This window comes from Sinocyclocheilus grahami, unplaced genomic scaffold (genome assembly GCF_001515645.1).
Source record: "Sinocyclocheilus grahami isolate Dianchi unplaced genomic scaffold, SAMN03320097.WGS_v1.1 scaffold265.1, whole genome shotgun sequence".
NCBI classification, from domain to species: Eukaryota; Metazoa; Chordata; class Actinopteri; order Cypriniformes; family Cyprinidae; genus Sinocyclocheilus; species Sinocyclocheilus grahami.
Window position 1 is genome coordinate 1,085,981 of NW_015505444.1, and position 17,500 is coordinate 1,103,480.

The 17,500-nt window shown below is 38.2% G+C and overlaps 2 protein-coding genes and 1 non-coding gene across 4 annotated transcripts in view; all 3 read right to left on the reverse strand.

Moving 5' to 3' along the window:
* The window catches only part of LOC107599380 (heterogeneous nuclear ribonucleoprotein A/B-like), a 6,613-nt gene extending 2,011 nt beyond the window's left edge, over positions 1 to 4,602 (reverse strand). Inside the window, exons 1-5 of one of the 2 annotated variants that reach the window (XM_016290957.1) lie at positions 4,510 to 4,602; positions 3,948 to 4,100; positions 2,581 to 2,749; positions 2,348 to 2,506; positions 2,133 to 2,264 (exon numbers count right to left, since the gene is read on the reverse strand). In XM_016290957.1, coding sequence (XP_016146443.1) covers positions 2,133 to 2,264; positions 2,348 to 2,506; positions 2,581 to 2,749; positions 3,948 to 4,081 — 594 coding nt within the window. In that variant the 5' untranslated portion in view covers positions 4,082 to 4,100; positions 4,510 to 4,602. Of the gene's footprint in view, positions 1 to 2,108; positions 2,265 to 2,347; positions 2,507 to 2,580; positions 2,750 to 3,947; positions 4,101 to 4,509 lie in introns of both variants that reach the window. The other variant, XM_016290956.1, reaches the window with a different exon arrangement.
* A 1,513-nt stretch (positions 4,603 to 6,115) lies between these two features.
* LOC107599381 (guanine nucleotide-binding protein subunit beta-2-like 1) lies at positions 6,116 to 15,215 on the reverse strand. Its single transcript, XM_016290958.1, has 8 exons — positions 14,987 to 15,215; positions 13,882 to 14,053; positions 13,662 to 13,809; positions 12,433 to 12,528; positions 11,974 to 12,084; positions 10,423 to 10,563; positions 8,024 to 8,134; positions 6,116 to 6,193 (listed from the first exon to the last, which is right to left on the reverse strand). Exons 1-8 carry the CDS (start codon positions 15,093 to 15,095, stop codon positions 6,128 to 6,130), a joined length of 954 nt encoding a protein of 317 aa, XP_016146444.1. The 5' UTR covers positions 15,096 to 15,215; the 3' UTR covers positions 6,116 to 6,127.
* Positions 15,216 to 15,520: 305 nt separating this feature from the next.
* On the reverse strand, positions 15,521 to 15,593 carry trnav-cac (transfer RNA valine (anticodon CAC)). The gene has a single exon. It is a non-coding gene; the product is annotated as a tRNA-Val (tRNA).
* Positions 15,594 to 17,500: the final 1,907 nt, after the last annotated feature.

The window sequence follows — 17,500 nt, forward strand, 5'->3', positions numbered from 1 at the left end:
AAAAAAAAAAAAATAGTTTGCGGTGGGGGGGGGGGGGGGGGGGGGGGGGGGGGGGGGGCGCGCGTCATAAATTATGACAACGATAAATAAATAGTAAAAATTAGTAAACCGAATTAGTCACAATTTAGATTTTTCTTTCTCCTTGCAATTGGGTTTAACACAATTACAAAATAAATGATAGCTAAATGCATCTCTCTCATAATTATGATTTTCCCTTTACAATTCTACATTCATATCTTACAATTCTGAAAAAAAGTCAGAACTGTGAGATGCTGCAATTACCCTTTTAATCCCATGGCAAAAACAAGTTTCCATAATATATAAAAGTCACTTTAACTTTAAAGGGTTAGTTCACCCAAAAATGAAAATTCTGTCATTGATGAAATCTGAGGGCTCTCTGATCCTCCCATAGACAGCAAGGTAACTACCACGCCTCAGCAGAATTTAGAAAAACAGCTGTTTATTAAACACTGCTTACTATAGAGCCATTTCTAACTATTGGCAGAGCAAGGACTTGACCTCTGCATTGTGAAGGGCCTCCAGAACTGTACCAAAGTACAATATAGGTAATGGCACATGCTTCATGTTTACATTGGGCACTCTCCACCAGGTACAATATTCTGATTGTTTGCATCTTGTTTTTAAGCCCATAAATAATGTACTTGTTGTAATAAATATATTTTAAAAAGTAAATTTACATGTCACGGTATCCAACGCATACACACTCAAGGCGGATTTATACTCGACGCGTCCGCAAGTTCGCTTAGGTGCACGCTGCAAATGACGTCATTGCGGTGTTGGCGGAAGTTCGCTTTGAGTCTGCGCGACATCGTTTAGCATGGCGGTGTGCACGACATTTTTTTGTAACCTTCCACGCAGCTCCACTTCCGAAGACACACGAGTTCAAAGAGACTCTAGACGAACATGCACGTCTGTGCCAGCATTTGTGTGAAACAGAAGCAGTTTGATGTTAAGTGCAGTCACACACACACGGATCACGTTGCGGCCAAAATCAGACATTCAGGAACAAACTTTTTAGGGCTGCCCCGCAGTTTTATCAACTAAATAGCTTAGTCGCTCAAGAACTACATTATCTTTCTCAACAAAAAGCATCATTGTTTCTAAAGGAATTAAAGCCACAGCTTTACTGTTAGAGAAACGCGGCAAACCGGTGGTAATTCATACATACACAGCCTCTCTCTCTGCGTGTCGTAAATGAACAGTTGATGAATTACACTTTTCTGAGAACAGATTGAAGTGGAGATCGCTAAACTGCAAGCTAAGCGGTGTCTTCAGAAAGCAAGCGTTTTTATCCACAGTGGAGAGCGCACGCGTGCACATGGTTGCCAGGGATAAGTAGCACACTTGGCAGATATTTCCGTATTACACAAGTGTAAAGCTCCGTTTTGGGGATTACGTCCCTTTATATCAGGCAACCCAGTTGTGTTCCTCTGCGGCCAAATTAAACCTGGTTGTAGCCTATATATGCTCCATTCATTCTTTTTAGAAACCTTGCACTTTTCTACTCCATGGTAAACGTTGTAAAATGTTAAACAAATTTAAGCATGGTCCACTGCTGCACACGGGCCACAATATCGATACAGGGCCAGCTGTATCGATACTCGTATAGTCAAATCTCTGTGACGATACATCGTCGTATCGATATTTTGAACAGCACTAGTTACTTGTGGACACGCGTTCACGGCAGTACCATGACAAGAGCGTGTGGCGGTGCTGACCCAGATCCGGCGTGACGACGTCAAGAATGTGTGGAATAAAGTAGTTCTTGGTTTTCTTAGCACAAAAAAGTAGCTTTGTAACTTTACAGTTGAACCACTGATGTCACACGGACTACTTAGTCAATCATATTGGTACTTTTCTGGACTTTGAACGTGGTAGTTACCTTGCTGTCTATGGGAGGGTCAGAGAGCTCTCAGAATTCATCAAAAATCTTAAATTGTGTTCCAAAGATGAACGAAGGTCTTACGGGTTTGGACCAACACGAGGGCGAGTAATGACAGAATTTCCATTTTTGGGCGAACTAACCCTTTAACCCACAAATTGACCCAACATAACTTAAAACATAAAAAGATAAGAGAAATACATACAAGGTCTTCCGTTCCGTTCGTTACCTTGCTTCCGCTAACGTTATGGTATTTCTTCTCCAGGATCTTTTTGACAGCAGATTCGTCCTTGAATGTGATGAAGACAAAGCCCCTCCTTTTGTTCGTCTTTGGATCCATTGGAAGTTCAATAGTTTCAATCTGCAAGCATCATAATCGATACCGCATTAATAAAAAGTCGGATGACAAAGACAGATGTTTTTATGCTCCAAGTCAAAACTCACCTCTCCGAAGGCCCCGAAGTATTCACGGACCTTCTCTTCTGTGGTTTCAGGGTTAAGGCCACCGACGAAGATCTTCTTGGCGGGCTCTTTCTTAATGGCCATGGCTCTCTTGGGATCGATCTGTCGGCCGTCTAGCCTGTGCTCCTTTTGCTCCAGCACCTTACAAATGAATAGACGTGAACCTCTGCCACTACGCAAGTGTCTGGATTCAAGGGAAGCGAAAGCATCCATACCTTGTCCACGCTTTCTGCTTCTTTGAACAAGATGAAGCCAAACCCTCGTGACCGGCCGGTGTTTGAATCCATCTTTATGGTGCAGTCGGTCACCTCGCCGAACTTCGAGAAGTAGTCCTTTAGGTCTTTCTTACTGGTGTCCCAGCTGAGTCCTCCAACAAACATTTTACTGCACAAAATAATAAAAAGTTGATGAGAATCTGTATTAAACCACAAACAAAAGCAAATCGCATGACATCACAGACAAAAAGACCAACAGTTGGGTTTCATGAAATAAATCCAATCACTTTCTCCATAATGGATTAAATTTATAAACCGTTAAAAACAGATCTACACTGTTGGTAATAGATGAAATGCTTTCATTAAATAGTTGCAGAACTCCTGGTGAATAACTACATTACCCATAATTCTGCAAAGAGTCACCCACCAATCAGAGAATCACAAACAAATTTAGCCAACTCAAAACAAATTAGGTTAATATTTCAATAGGTATGTTTAGAGTTAGGGGTCGGTGAGGACAATTCAAATGTAACATTATACAATACCTAATAACTTAAAAAATAATAATACAAATACAAAATTAAAGAGTATAAAATGCTAATACATACAACAAAAAAAACCCATAATTCTGCAAAGAGTCACCCACCAATCAGAGAATCACAAACAAATTTAGCCAACTCAAAACAAATTAGGTTAATATTTCAATAGGTATGTTTAGAGTTAGGGGTCGGTGAGGACAATTCAAATGTAACATTATACAATACCTAATAACTTAAAAAATAATAATACAAATACAAAATTAAAGAGTATAAAATGCTAATACATACAACAACAAAAAACAACAACAACAACAACAACAACAACAAGGTCCTAGAACTGCGGTCCCGAAACGGCAGCCTCTGGTATTGCAGAAATACCCTACTCCATGTGAGACTATTAAAAAAAATAATCCCTATGGAAAAATTAATGGGGAAAAAAATGATAATGCTTGAACCAGCTGGAAAGTGGGCGGAGACTGTTGCGCGCTAACTCCAATTCTGATTGGACGAACCATCACCAGTTAAACTATATAAAGACCTAGTTGCTTGGCAACCATAAACAGGCTACAATTCGGCTAAATTACCATGCGGATGAATAGGGTTTCCATTGTTGGGTTTAATAAAGCGACTTGCGATTTTAGAGTTAATACGCTCGCGTATCGGCAGATCAAACACCCGCCAGCGCGGGATTCAATCCCAAACAACCCTCACGTCCAACAATGAGGAGCAGAACCCTCCCCCCTCTATTAACAAAGACACACAGAGACGACTTAATACAAAACAGCCACATTAAGCATGCAAACGTAATAAAGCGCTCGATAGTCTCACCCAGCGTCTTCCTCGCCCCTGCTGGCGTTGATCTGTCCTCCCTCGCCGGCTCCGTTCTCCTCCTCAGCTCCGTTAAAATCCTCCTCATTCCCGTTCTCGGAGGTTTCCATGAACTGGTGCTCTGCGTCGGCCATTTTAGTCGCTTTTGATTACCTTTGGATTAGAAGAGATTTGATTTAGTTTCACAGTGCGAGATCTGAGGGCTGATGCTAGAATAGCGTAACAACAGCGTGGTTACGGCATCGGACTCAACGCAAACGCTCGATTACAATCTTAGCTTGTTAAAAGCACAAAAAACAAATAAAAGCAGGTATTAAAATGTGCTAGAAACGTATACAACCTATGGGGTTCTCAAAACAAACAAATAAAAAGATGTATTCATGCCGCGTAGCTAAAGCTAATGCAGCACGCAAAGCTAAACTAGCTACACGATCGTATTTACATTATTTCGACTGCGCCGGGCGCACTAAACAGGCTTTTTCGTCTAAAACATAATCGTGTAAAACATACAATAACCCAACGCAGCTTCCCACCCGAATTAAATTTAAATTAACCGGCTTACTGTAAAATATTGGCGCTGAAAAAAGCCGCTTTCCAAAATGGACTCGCTTACAGTATCGACTCGTGGCTACCTTTATAGCACCGGATGAGTCCGCTGGAATAAATCACGCTGTGATTGGACGACAGTCTTTGACCGGGCAATGATAGCGTTCTATGATTGGTCGGAGACGGTAAAGCACCGCCCCATTATGGTTTCCTCCTGCGCACTTCTTTTCTGCTGATGTTCAAACGCTTTAGCATGAGATGATACAGAGCGTGTGCACTATAAAACACGATGGTGAAGGTGTTGTGCAATTAAACACAATGCATGAGCGTGTATAAAACTATATAATATCTAATAATGCTTCAGAAAATAAAACTTGTTAGGCTTATGATTTCCACCAATCGTCCATGAAGGACTGCACTCAGAGGAAATTCTAGCAGAGCTGAACATAACAAAAACACATTTCATTCATTTTCAAATTTTCCGCAATTTTCATGACCAATTCAGGCCTTCTTTGTACTACTGTCTTGTTTTTTTTAGACATCACCACTGTACCACAAGTACCAGGCGATTTTCACTGACAATAAAACTAAATTTGCTTAGATTGTAAAGATGTTTTTCCTCTAAAACAAGATATTGTCTCAATTTTGAATGGCTTGCAGAGACCAAAACCCCTCATTGCTTATTCCTGGACCATATGAAAACCATAAAATGGTTACTACATGTAGCATTAAGTATTTTATGGCTGCGTTAAATTGATCAAACTTTAAACTGATCAAGCAATATAGCTGTATTTCAGCTTCCCAAGCGAAAGGCAAATAGTGTTAATAAAATAAAACACTCCAAATTGAGGGTGAAAGAGACACTCCTGGACCTCAGGTTACTGAAATAGTAATATTAAAGTGACAAATGGTACTACAGTAGTAAACAAAAACAAATCAGATATTTAACCCCAAAATCAGCAATTTTATGCAAGAAACACAATTGGACAGTAGGTGTATAAATGTTGCAAAGTTCTGCTCAGTCATACATAAACTGGTATATAATTGCTACAGGATTCACAGAATCCAGCCTTTCCTTTCTACCCTATCGACCCAAAGCCTCATATACTACATATACGTCAAGATATTAAATCATGAGTAATATAACTATATTTATAAGTATATTTGACCATCTAACTCTAGCACTTTCTATTCTATTTTAATTCTACGTTATCTTTTTTCTTTTCTATTTACTTGTTTTTCTTTGTGCGTGTGTGTTTATGTGTGTGAATAATATATATTATTATATACACCTTGCTACGTGTACTGTGTTAGGCTAACCGAGACTTGTCATTTGCACTTATATATTGTTGCTCTTTTGTTAGTTTTGACTGCTTTTATTGTCCTCATTTGTAAGTCATCACAACTTGTAAAGCATCTGTTAAATGACTAAATGTAAAGAACAACTTAATATATAAGATAGATTTCATTAGATAAAGAATCATCAAAAGACTAAGTGTAAATTGCATTAATATACTACAAATTTGCATCAACACAAAAGAAAAATACTAACAAGGACAAAATCGGTTTTATTTTATTTAATTTTTTTATTCAATTTTCCATATTTTGCATTCTGTTCTTGGAAATGTACATCTTTATCGGGTTCCGATGGTCACCTGCCAAACTCTGATCAGGTTGTCTGTGTATCCAGCAAAGAGAGTCTGAGAAAAAAATATATAATGCAATTAATACAACTCTTTTCATTTGTGCAATTGGCTTATATTAGGGGTGGGCGATACGGCAAAAACATATCACAATTCTTTTCAGGAAAATCACGATTCTTTGTCATGTTAGTTTGACTATTTTGCAAGTTGTAACAAAAGGTAACAAAATATAAAATACAAAAGAAAAGCAGACATTCAGGCCATTGTGGGTGAAGATAAAAATCTGTGTCATTATTTTATCTTTGTTATTAAAAAAATAAGAACAAAGCTACACATTACAAATACACATAATATACAAATAAAACAAACAGTGCTTTATATTTCAGGTGCAGTAGCTGTATTTAGCAGGAGCATTCAAGAAATTGAATGAACAAATATAAAAACAAAACACTATATACACGTCACTGTATACATTGTACATTGATTTTTACTAAAGCAACTGTATTAAAGTTCTTCAGTTAAGAGCAGTGAGCGACTTTTCTCTGTTTTGCCGTTTTATTAATATTAAAGGGACAGTTCACCCAAAAATGAAAATTGTGTCATCATTTACTCACTCTCAAGTTGTTTTAAACCTGAATGAGTTTCTTTCTTCAGTTGAACACAAAAGTTATTTTGAAGAATGTGGGGAACCAAACAGTTGCTGGTCCCCAGTGACTTCCAGAGTGTTTTTTTCCCCTATTATCAAAGTCAATGGGGACCAGCAGGTGTTTGGTTAACCACATTCTTCAAAATACCTTCTTGTGTTTAGCACAAGAAAGAAATTAATACAGGTTTGTGACAACATGAGTGAGTAAATGACGACAGAATTTTCATTTTTGGGTGAACTCTGCATTTAATGACAAGTGGAAGCATGTTTTGGACTATTAGTCTGCGGTCACTTTAAAGGTCCCCTGAAATGCTAAGAAACACGCAGCGTTACTCTAAGTGTTGACGTCATTTTAACTGAAACAGGAAGACAGGGCGGGACATATCAAGCAGCCCCGCCCCTTTTTAAAATAGCCAATAGCGTTCGTTTATATCACAGCTTGGGCTAGAGCCGTTGAGCTCCGTAAAGTCGCATTTGACAGGGTATGCCAGCCACAATCTCATCCATATTGCTATAAAATATAGCATTCTGTGTAGAATTCAAATAGCTCCAATACATTTTGTGGTCTGCGCCGACTCGTGCATTTGATTCGCGCCGTGCTATCGTGTCTCTGGACCGAAGCAGAGTGTGTGTGCGGTGCGGTGGTTAGCGGGAGACATAACCAGCTGTGTTTATATGTAAACCTTGTGTGTTTTTGACAATATTAGCGCAATCAGATGCGAAAAATAACTCAGTCCAGTAATCAGACGCTGTTTGACAGGCTTTTTAGTGTGTGCGCGCTTCATTTGTACATGCTCAGAAAAAGTGCATGTCAAAACAAAATGAGGTTTAACCGGCAAGACTTTAAAGCACATGCAAATAATGCCCTTTTGTGATTGTGAATAAGTGCAGTGTCCCGTGAGTTAACATTTGATGTGAATGTATGTTGCGTTTTACAGTATACTTCGATGGAGGCGGCAGAACAGCAAATGATAGGATGTGCCCTGTAGCATGATAATACGATATTTCTTCAAAAGCAGATCGTGGAGACATTTTGATCGTCCACAATCAAAAATCATGTTATCGCACACCCCTAAGTTTATATTTAAGATTATCTATAACACACAATGCCATCGATCATCCAGAGATCCAGCATCCAAACCGATGCTGATTATCTGCAGAATAAGCTCATCACACACACACACACACGCGCATGCACACACACGCAAGCGTGGTGACTGTGGCCTGCGGGAAGCTCTCACCTGTCCGTCAGCAGACCAGGCCAGAGACGTGCACTGGGGCGGCTCAGCCTTGCTGTTAGTGGTGATGACTTCCTGTCTGAGCTCATCAACGATGATCTTTCCCTCCAGATCCTGTGGAGAGACAGACAGACACGACAGTTATGAGAGAGAGAGAGAGAGAGAGGGAAGAGTGACTGGGGTGCAAATTAACACCAAATCAAACCATCCAAAAGCCAAATATTCATATTTACATTCATTCAAGTAGACTCAAAAAGTGTAGTGCACTTATAATAAAAATCTAGAACAAAAGCAGTTTCTGCAGTTATTTAATAAATGACAATTAGCACATTCTATTTAATCATCTCAATTACACAAAATAAATTTTAATATATAATAAAAAACATTAAGTAGTGACACAAATGAATCGTTAAATCCGAGTCAATTGACAGTTTGAACTATTGGTTTTTCAATTTTCCAACTCTAATGCCATCTCTCAAAATCACTACAATACATGTTCAACTTAAAATGGAAAAAGATAGCATTACTGTTGGCAAGTTCAAATCATTTTAGCGATTTGAGTTCAAACTGTCAACTGACTTCGATTTAACAACTCAATTGTCACCATTTAAATTGTTTATATTTAATGAATCAAAGTCTTGAACAGTTTGAACTGATTCACCAAAATGGTTTGAACTTACCAAATTCATCTTTGCCCATTTTAAATCTAATCTTTTCAGTGTTGATATTTTGAAAACACTAGTCAAATATAACATGAAGTGGTGACAAAAATGAATTGTTAAATAATTCAATTTTCGAATTGGACACTTTGAACTGATTCACCAAAGGAACTGAATTAACTCTTATGCCATCTTAGCAATTGTATATTTAACATGTATTTCAATGACAGGCAGCAGCTAGAGAGGCTGGGAAAATACACATCCAGCACTCGTACGATCAGCACTGGAGCTCCTCAGGGTTGTGTTCTCTCCCCACTGCTCTTCCCCCTGTACACCAACGACTGCACCTCTAAAGCCCCCTCTGTCCATCTCCTGAAGTTTGCAGACGACACCACACTCATCGGCCTCATACAGGACGGTGACGAGTCTGCTTACAGTCAGGAGGTTAAAGAGCTGGCTGTCTGGTGCAGTCTTAACCTGGAGCTCAACATGCTCAAAACTGTGGAGATGACTGTGGACTTCAGGAGGAACCCCCCTGCTCTCCCTCCACTCACCATCATGGACAGCACTGTGACTGCAGTGGAGTCATTCAGGTTCCTGGGCACCACAATCTCTCAGGACCTGAAGTGGGACACTCACATTGACTCCATTGTGAAAAAGGCCCAGCAGAGGTTGTACTTCCTTCCCCAGCTGAGGAAGTTCAACCTGCCACAGGAGCTGCTGAAACAGTTCTACTCCGCCATTATTGAATCTGTCCTCTGCACTTCAATAACTGTCTGGTTCAGCTCAGCTACCAAATCTGACCTCAGAAGACTACAGAGGGTAGTCCGGACTGCTGAGCGAATCATTGGTACAACCCTCCCTGCTCTCCAAGAACTGTACTCGTCCAGAGTGAGCAAAAGGGCTGGCAGAATCACTCTGGACCCCTCACATCCAGCACACTCCCTCTTTGAACTGTTGCCATCTGGTCGACGCTACAGAGCTCTGAGCACCAGAACGACCAGACACAGGAACAGTTTCTTCCCTCAGGCCATCCATCTCATGAACACTTGACAATAACTGTGGAACACACACTATTTATTCACTCATACACTTATTTATCTAACACTCATACTCAGTCTACATTTCAATTTGCACATAATATACCTGTACATACAAAACTGTCTATTGTAATATACCTGCACATACAACTGTCAATTTATATATTTTTATTCCTTATTTACTTGTTCTATTTTTTATTTATTTTAATTTTTTATTATCTGTGTTTTTTGTTCTGTCACTGTCATTCTGTTACACTGTGGAAGCTTCTGTCACGAAAACAAATTCCTCGTATGTGTAAACATACCTGGCAATAAAGCTCATTCTGATTCTGATTCTGATGATGCTCAATGAAGTGAGGGGCACAGTCACCAAATATTGCAATGATTTCTTGATTAATTGATTAATTGAAATCACTAGTTTAATACAGAATTTTTAAGCGATGATATAAATGAATCATTAAATAAGAGTACATTTTTCATTTCATACTCACCGACCTAAATGGCATCTATGTTGCAATCATGTTCAATGTTGATTAATTGAAATCACCAGTTTTCCAATATGAGGTTTTCAACAAATTATGCTGATATTACGCCAATATAAAAATGCCAAATATTTGCTGACTGTCCACCACAACATAAAGCATCACCAAACTGCTAAGAACATGCTTTGATGTGTAAATCCAGTCATAAGAGCTGATGGTACCCAGATCTTGATGCTCGGTCCTGTGGCGGCACACAGCCAGTATCTGTTGGGACTGAAGCAGAGCGCGTTGATCACGTCACCACTGTCCAGCGTGTACAGATGCTTGCCTTCATTCAGATCCCAGAGCATGGCCTGTCCATCCTGAACACAGAGAACATCAAACCGCCATCTAAATGATAAAGCCATCTAGCATAACGAGGACACAGAACTGCATGAAACAATGCAAAAAAGTCAATATCAATCATTAGCCTTTAAGATAAAGTTAAAATTTTAGAAAATAAACTCAAAGACTGATTCTACAGGCTTCATCAGGGGTTTACAAACTTTTAGATACCATGGACCAGTATTATTTTAGCATCACTGTTTTTGTTAATATATTAAACTTTATATTTTCTGTTTTCATTTTAATTTTACTAAAAGTTCTTATGATTTTGCGTTTGTCTTTTTTATTATTATTTTTTTTTCATCTTTATATAGATGAACTTAATTTAGTTTTAGTTAAACCTTTCCGTACCCACTGTATATATACACACACACACATATATATATACATAAACATACATACAAATATATATATACATACATATAAATAAATATATACATACACTGAACAAAATTATAAATGCAACACTTTTGTTTTTGCCCCCATTTTTCATGAGCTGAACTCAAAAATCTAAGACTTTTTCTATGTACACAAAAGGCCTATTCCTCTCAAATATTGTTCACAAATCTGTCTAAATCTGTGTTAGTGAGCACTTCTCCTTTGCCGAAATAATCCATCCACCTCACAGGTGTGGCATATCAAGATGCTGATTAGACAGCATGATTATTGCACAGGTGTGCCTTAGGCTGGCCACAATAAAAGGCCACTCTAAAATGTGCAGTTTTACTGTATTGGGGGGTCTGGGGGGGTCCGAAAACCAGTCAGTATCTGGTGTCACCACCACATGCTGTCTAATCAGCATCTTGATATGCCACACCTGTGAGGTGGATGGATTATCTCGGCAAAGGAGAAGTGCTCACTAACACAGATTTAGACAGATTTGTGAACAATGTTTGAGAGAAATAGGCCTTTTGTGTTCATAGAAAAAGTCTTAGATCTTTGAGTTCAGCTCATGAAAAATGGGGGCAAAAACAAAAGTGTTGCGTTTATAATTTTGTTCAGTATATATATATATGTACACACACACGCAAATAGTTTTAGCTAATAATAATAACCCTCCCATGGATCCCTAAATATGATCATCCTTGTGCGAGGGACACCCGACTTGAAATTTAAAGAGCGGTTATATATTTTCATATATAAAAATTCAATTTATACTGGGAAAACACTCAAAACTTAATTTCTATTAAACTATATTATGTGTTTTTTTCACTCATTACAGTAATTAGTATTATTTAACTATTTTATTTATTTAGTATTTTTCTCTTTTTTCATTGACTCCCATGTGGGCTCCAGTTTGAAAACCGGGTCTATATGATTTTCTACAAGAAATGTGTCCTAGGTTCGGATTATGACCCTTAAGCAGGACCATAAACAGTGAATCTGACCTTTCCACCAGAGGCACAGAGGGACCCATCAGGGGAAACGGTGACGGTGTTCAGGAACCCAGTGTGTCCGATGTGATTGGTCTTCAGCTTACAGTTGGCCAAATTCCACACCTGAAAGAGACGAAACACTACGAGTGAAAAGTCTGTCCACACTTATGTTCCTCATGAACCTATAAAAACATGTTGATTTTAAAGGCTGATGCTTAAATGCTTGAGTTTAATTATTGTATTTGTATGCATGTGTCCACAGAGCTGACCTGTCAATCCATCTTGATTTTTCGGATCATAAACATTAGGTTTAACAGTTTTACTCATGTGACTTGCATAAATACATTTTAGAACACTTTGAAATGTTACCAAGGAGAAAACGCAACATTGTAACAATCTAAGTCATTGTTTCAGAACAAAACAAATGATCTGCATGTCTGAAAACGCCCTTAAACTGCACTCTACTCTCACCTTGACCATCTTGTCCCAGCCGCAGGAGACGATGATGGGGTTACTGCTGTTGGGAGAGAAACGCACGCAGGAAACCCACTCAGTGTGACTCTCGTCCTGAGGAACAACACAAACATCTCAGCTCAGACAACAACTTTAACGCTGTAAAGCCTAGACTGTTTTTGGAATCATTTACTGAAACTGAAAGACAAAAAAAAAAAAAAAGGTTTGCATATGTGTTTTTTGTTGAATGTCATATTTGATCCATCGGGCTTTTATGGCTTGTATTGTCTGATACAGTGAGAATATGGAGGAAAAAAACAGCTCAGTTTAAATCAGAGGCCCAAACTGAGCAAAAATACGCAATTTGGTGCAAATACTGATATTTATACGATGAAATTCTGATGTTTGTAACAAATCAATGAGATCTTTATAACAGTATAACAGATGCTTACATAAAATGCTATAAATATCAGTCGTCGCTCTATATCTCCAATAATATGTGACCCTGGAGCACAAAAGCAGTGTTAAGTCGCTGGGGTATATTTGTAGCAATAGCCAACAATACATTGTATGGGTCAAAATTATAGATTTTTCTTTTATGCCAAAAATCATTAGGATGTTAAGTAAAGATCATGTTCCATGAAGATATTTTGTAAATGTCCTACCGTAAATATATCAAAACTTAATTTTTGATTAGTAATATGCATTGCTAAGGACTTAATTTGGACAATTTTAAAGGCGATTTTCTCATTATTTCGATTTTTTGCACCCTCAGATTCCAGATTTTCAAATAGTTGTATCTCGGTTCATATCCTAACAAACCATACATCAATGGAAAGCTTATTTATTCAGCTTTCAGATTATGTACAAATCTCAATTTTGAAAAATTGACACTTTTGTTTTGTGCTCCAGGGTCACATACGTCTTAGTAAGATGGGACTTAAATGATCCAAACATATAATGCAGTGCAATCCAGTGCTGATTGAGAGATGAAGAAATAAAGGCTCCTCAGAAGATGCGAGATGTTCTGGAGGCTTGGGAAGATCATTCCTCCGCTGAGGAACAGTGAAAAGGAAGCTTCTGGAAACAAATGATCCTCAAAAGATCCTGATTTTTCTACAAAATGATTGATGGAGAATCAAGTGAAGCCAAGCTGCTTCAGTCCAGTAAGTGTTCATCTGGAAATATTACTGACGTTTTCTTTCACTGCTAAACCAACCTTATTTTCAACAAATCCCGGCCCTCACCTGAATAGTGTACTTGCAGACGCCCAGCGTGTTCCACAGCTTGATGGTTTTGTCCCGAGAGCCGGACACGATCTGCCGGTTATCAGCAGAGAAGGCGACGCTCAGCACATCTTTGGTGTGGCCCACAAACCGGCGGGTCGTGGTTCCGCTACGAACAACATTTGAAGAGCAGAAGTGTGTTCGAGATCATAAATGCACAGCATTTAAAGCCCGTACTCACGTGGTGAGGTCCCACAGACGCAGGGTCCCGTCCCAGGAGCCCGACAGAGCGAACTGACCGTCCGATGAGATGACCACATCGCTCACGAAGTGCGAGTGTCCGCGCAGGGCTCGCTGAGGAATGCCGTAGTTGGTCTCATCGCGGGTGAGTTTCCACATGATGACGGTTTTATCTACACAGACAAGAGCAGAGATGTTAGAGCAAGTCCTGTTCAAACAGAACAAACATGTGGCTTTATCAACCAAAACATCCCTCAAAATAAAAATAAAAAGCTATTACATAACCAACTAATGCCAGAAAACATGCTTTTAAAAATGACTCATGCTTAAGATCAATACTTAAGATTAAATAGTTAAGGCAGAACTGAATAGAAGAATAGCAGTTTTTGATTTCTGAGTAAAATAAAGCAGTTAAAATTATTTAAAAAGATTTTTTACAACATAAAATATGTGTGTTTTTAAATAATGTCAATAATAACACACACACACACACATATATATACACACATATGTTACTATTGTCTTTAATTCTATATAGTTACATTATATATATATATATATATATATATATATGTTATATCATTGTTATTATTTGAAAAAAGCGGCCTCCAAATTCATTCATATTGTACAATATTTCTAATTACAACATATATATATATATATATATATACACAAACAAACACACACTCACAGATATATTTAAATATATATATATTTAAAACAACAATTATTTTACAACATAAAACAACACGTCTGCTGCCATTTTTAAATTAATAATCATTATTATTTTTTTTAAGAATTATTACAATCAAATATGAATAACAAGAATAAGACTGAGTTGCAATATAAAGCCAATTTAAAACATTTAAGTTTCACCGACTGCATTCAAAATCATCTGAAAACATTGCACATTTTGTAAGGAAGGCACCATCATTCTTTATTAAAACAATAACTTTTTTCTTTCATAAAAGTACCATATCGGAGTATTACCATGGTGTTTATTTAAGTTTCTTGGACTAACCATATATGAATACCACTCTAGTACTACAGGACCGGCAGAGTAAGACCGCTGCGGCAGCTGAGCGCTATAAACAGCTGTCGGTCACCTCTGGACGCGGACAGAATCATGTCCGGAAACTGCGGCGTCGTGGCGATCTGGGTCACCCAGCCGTTGTGGCCCTTCAGGGTCCCTCTCACGGTCATCTGCTCCGTCATCTCGGCGCTCGGTCCCGGATGGTTGTAGATTGAGTTGGTCGGGACGAAGAGCCGCTTTACTCAAGTTTACAGTGCAGGAAAAGCACCGGCTCCGCGCCGGAAGCACACGTTCATGCCGGAGTGATTGCGCAGTGCATTGTGGGAGTTGTAGTTCGAATGCAACTACTTGACGTCGTGTTTTAAAAAAAAAATCCGTTTTGGATTATGGATTTCAAAATAATAATTATAACAATAATATATCAATAAAACATAATATAAAATAATCATCATCATCATCATGACAAGTTTAGTTTTTGTTGACTCAAAATAATCAGAAAACAAAGTACATGTTTTCACGGAATACTTCGGTCATGTTTCGTGCGTGTCGACAATTTATCGACTCTCGTTTTCGTGTCTTCCGCTTAAGTGAGAAAAAATATGACCGATGTTTCCACCCGGTTTCGAACCGGGGACCTTTCGCGTGTGAGGCGAACGTGATAACCACTACACTACGGAAACCTGCGTGGACGTGTCACACCGACTGTGGAGATTTTAATTCTCGTATTTGTTGTGAAACAGCGCCATCAAGTGGCGAACAGCACAATGTACATGTCACTAAAGTAATGAATGGCGTGTCTGAGAACGATGGAAAAATAATTTTATTTATTTTTGTATTAATTTAAAAATCATATTTATAGTTTATTTTATTTTCATTTCATAATTATTATTTTTTTACTTTGCATAGCTTGTGCATATGCTGTACCTGTTTTTCCTCTTGTGTGATTATGTGAAAAATCCTGTAGATGCTCTTTAATGTTGTCCTGTTTCTTGAATTAAAAATAATAATAAATCAAATTTAAAAAAATTGTGAAATTCACAACATTTGTAATAAATGTCCACAAGATGTCGCTCAAGATCGGCTCCAGATTCAGAAAAACGTCTGAATGTCATGCATTAGGTACAAAATGTCATTTACTTTGAGGAAACGTAACATAAGCACCCGTTTCAAGCAAAACATTTCAGGTTTTGAAATGAGATGCAGTGTTGAAAATGAAAAAAATAAATTGTGGCACGATTTTACTTTGCTTTTATCCTTTAGATCACTGAATCTCAACCTTTTGGCGTACCGGACCCCAGTCCAATTCAGAACCATCCTCAAAGACCCCCAGAACAAAATTTACTCATCTATGTATAATTTGTGTCTTTGTGAGGACCAAATACAGTCAAGTATAATGCAAGTTAGCTCAGTCCAGTATTTGAGAATATCATCAGCTATACTGGATTTTTCTTTGTCAAAATATACAACATTTATACAAAAATTCATAATTTATACGGACCCCCTGGCCTTACGTCAAGGACTACTAGGGGTCCACGGACCCCTGGTTGAGAAACACTGCTTTAGATCAGTCATAACCCCTCCTTCCAGCGCTTTTTATATCCAGAAACAAAGCAGTGAGCAGTCGGGAGCGCCAGCACATCTGCGTTGAGATGGAGAGTTTGGGTCTCATGAAACCACACCGCTTTCATGTGCTGCTCTCTGCAGCGTCCGCTCAGGGTGGACCGACCGCAGGCTCTCTCCAGCGCTCAAAGAGATGTTCTCCTCCTCTTCATGGCTTTCTATTTTGACTCATACCAGAAAAACTCAAAGGCAGGCTGGGGTTTACCTCAAACTCCTAGTGACTGTTCCATCTGGGAGCTTGCTGAGTTCTTAACAAACGTTACATGGAAAGTAGTAGGCTAATGAATAGCATTGTTTGCAATGATGAAAGTGAAAAAGAAGTTATGCTGATTTGCAAAAAAGGCCTAACCTTAGGCCTACCTAATTTGATCCCAATTTAGAAAAACATGTTAAGTAGTTATGAAAACGTTCATCTTCTGGGAACGTCCACATTTTCAAAAACATTCAAAACGTTGAACGTTCCAATTTAAGGAAACATTGTATTATATTATTTTCCAGACATTATGGGAATGTTACTTTCGAATGTTCTCTGAAACAAATAGTAACATTTAAAACAAATGTTAGTTGAACATCCTAAAATGTTTCCAGAAAAAATGTTCCACAAACTATATATAAATATTTTTTGTGTGCTAACGTTTAGAGAACATTAGAGACCAGATAACTTTGAGTGAGTGTTCTATTAACATTACTGAAAGAATGTTTGTTCATAACTTTGAGAGAACCTTGCCAGAATTGCCCGAATTCAAACTTTCCACCATGTACAGTTTTTTTTAGCTTCAATGCACTTATCGATATAACAAAAGCAGTTAAAAATCAAAATATTTGGTTTAATGACAAAAAGAAGTATTCAAGATGTATAATTTAACTTACTATCTGCAAAGGAGTGAAAAAAGTGGAAATCAGGATTAGGCATCAAATCATATCATTCATGTGAAACTGGGCTGAGAATTGAACAAACAGTTGTAAT